Source organism: Loa loa (assembly GCF_000183805.2).
Source record: "Loa loa unplaced genomic scaffold supercont3.137, whole genome shotgun sequence".
Taxonomy (NCBI): Eukaryota; Metazoa; Nematoda; class Chromadorea; order Rhabditida; family Onchocercidae; genus Loa; species Loa loa.
Window position 1 is genome coordinate 12,561 of NW_018108317.1, and position 3,031 is coordinate 15,591.

General features: G+C 26.2%; 1 protein-coding gene across 1 annotated transcript; it reads right to left on the reverse strand.

Moving 5' to 3' along the window:
* Positions 1-490: 490 nt before the first annotated feature.
* On the reverse strand, positions 491-2,906 carry LOAG_11110 (hypothetical protein; the record flags this gene model as incomplete). Its single annotated transcript, XM_020448299.1, has 5 exons — positions 491-645; positions 1,239-1,356; positions 1,706-1,791; positions 2,015-2,138; positions 2,745-2,906. 5 exons carry the CDS (start codon positions 2,904-2,906, stop codon positions 491-493), a joined length of 645 nt encoding a protein of 214 aa, XP_020301546.1.
* Positions 2,907-3,031: the final 125 nt, after the last annotated feature.

Sequence of the window (3,031 nt, forward strand, 5' to 3'; positions counted from 1 at the left end):
ATCATTTGAATGCAATGGTAGTAATTGTAGCAGTACGGTAACATGATAAAGCATATTTGCATATAAATTTTAAAATTGCTCACACGTAGATTTAATTTGAACGAAATTAATATCACTTGTAGATTTATTGCTCAATCATATGTATTGGATTTGAAAAAAAAAGTTTAAATTTTGAGGAAAAAAAGTTGAATTTTGAAAAAAAGGGAAATTTGCATAATCTATTCAATGATTCTTCCAAATGAAATATAACAGTGAATGTTGTGGTCAACAGCGTTGTAAAAATTTGTATCCAATTTCAAACTTATCTTCGAACATCACAATTTATTACAGAGTATTTCGTTAGCCTTCCAGGTAATTAAAGAAGTTTGAATGGAAAAGGAACAAATGAAACCAAAGTTTTAATTTTGTGTATGGATTAATTGTTGAGAAATGATAAAAAGTTTAATCCATTTTTGGAATTCCCAATTTTGATACATTAACCAACATATTTTCATAATCCTACCTGGTCAGCGCTAATTTCGTAGCGTACATTAAGTGGTTCAGTTTCCGGTATTCCAACCGGTGTTGTTAACCATTCTGTCGCATTCACACCCACGCCATCATCATTTTCCGCTGCTATATTAATTTCGTACAATCGTCCCATAACTGCAAATAATTACAGTAAAGAAAATGGGTAAAAAATGAAAAAAGAAAAGTTAAAACAATAAACATAACAATGCAATCTGTAGAAATTCCACTTATTTTCCGAGTCTCGAATTAATATCTAACCTGATCCGTAATTAATTCCTAATGATTTGCTCGATTTATAATCAATCAAAAAAGGGATGAAAAATTTCTCCCCGACTATCCCATGATTAGTTCATTCTAACTCTATTTTCATTTCATGATAGAATAAGAATGCAGCTTTATTATCAGCAGTAATTCGAAAATATCATTACTGACAAGTTATCATCAATAAACTAGAATTTAATTTACATAAATTGATAACTTGAAAACAAATATAATTAATCTCGTAAAATTTCAATATGATCAATCTTTGCTTTATATTTCTCTTTTTTTTTGTGAAAATATCGAGGGAGTAAATGGTAAATAGCAAACCAGTAGATTTAATTGAAGATATTCGTGAAAATAAATTGTATTCATTGGAATTTCAAAAACTTTTTCTTATTTAAAAAATCGATTTTTTGAAATATAAATTAAAAAAAAAAGAGGCAAAGATAAAAAGCATTTTCACGTACATAAACCATCAAGTATAGCAAAATTTTGCGTGCCAGGTACTTCAATCTTACGTGCATCGATATGTTCGGAAGGTTTGTACCAAATCAGATATTTGTTAATTGGCAAATTGTATGTGAACTGAAATTTATGGGAATTGCAGAAAAATTAATTCATTGAAAAAAGATTTTAAAACCAATTAAAATCATAGTTATATGATCTTACCTTATTATGTAATGCAAAAAAAAAAAATAAATTGAAACTAATTATTTAATTCTTAGAAAGTTTTTTTTTCCTTTTTAATTACAAATTTCACATGAAAGATATTAAAGTTATTTTATTCCTTTTTTTTTAATACTTATTAATTGGAAATTATTTGCACGAATTTGTCACAAAATTTCAAATTAATTTATTGAACAAAAATTAAGTCTAATCAATTATTTCAATAATTAAAACAATAATTTGAAATGTTAATCTGTTAAATTCAAACCTTTGGTGGTTTCCAATCAACACGTGCCCGCAACGGAGCTTCATCATTGAGCAAATTAACGGAATGAGTTTGTGGTTCTGACGGAGCTAGAAATGAAAGCAGTCAGGAATGATATATAATTAATACATATTTATATGGGGAAAAAAATTTCCCGGAATTTTACGGATGTAATTTAGTCAAAAAAAATTCCGGAAAATAAATTGTATTTACTGAAATTTCAAAAATGAAATAAATTTTTCTTTCGAAATACGATGAAATATTTGCAAAAAAAAAAAAAAATAGAAATAAGACTTTAAAACGAATGCTTACGCAATCCACCCGTAAGAATTTTTTTGCTTGCACTAAATTCGCCATCACCATGCCTGTTGAAAGCATTTACTCGGAATGAATACTCCGTATTCGGTTCAAGATCTGTGATTAACGTATGTGTTTTCTGGAAAAAAAAAAAAAACAATATCCGGAAATTTCACATGATAACAAAACATATTTCAAAGCAATAAAAAGTATTGGAGAAAATGCATAAAATGATAGTGGAAAAAAACCTGACAAATTGCACTAAATGGTTAGCTTAATTAGCTTACTTGAACAGGTATTATGCAGGTATAATTTCCCAGTTATTTAATAAACATCCGAAGTTTACGCAAATTTAGTTTTTAATAAAATTATATATTTCATATAAAACTATTCTGATATTTGATTTATGAAGGAATGAAATCAATTATGGTACTTTCTTGTATTTCAAATATCAAATTTCTAATATCATATTTTTTATACAAATTTAGCATACTTTAATAATGCATTTTATTGTATTATTTTCTTAAATATTGAAGAAGTCATTACCATTTATATTCAAAATGATCAATAAAAGAAGTGCCAATCAATATATTCGTTATTTTCAAGATTTAAAAAATAAAAAAAAATTAAAATTATAATTAAGCAAGCAAATTATCAACGATATTACATAAACAATAAAAATTTTTCACACGAAATTTTGCTTTTTTTAAAATTAAAATTTTAATTTTATTTAATTATAGCTAACATGTTGATCATAGATGATAGCTCGTTGTAATTTATCATCGATCGGTTCACCGTTTAATAATCGATCCTTATAAACATAGTATCCGATGATATCACCATTTGCATACAATGGCTTTTCCCAGCTTACTTTTACTGCTGATGCATTAACCAACATAACTTCCATATCTCTTGGAGCTGATGGTACTAAAAAAGAAAAAAAAGTAATGAGTGAAAAGTTGAATAAATAATTGAAGTAGTTAAATGTTTTGATTTTCAAAAAATTTTTTTCTTATTATTAAAAAAAAAAAA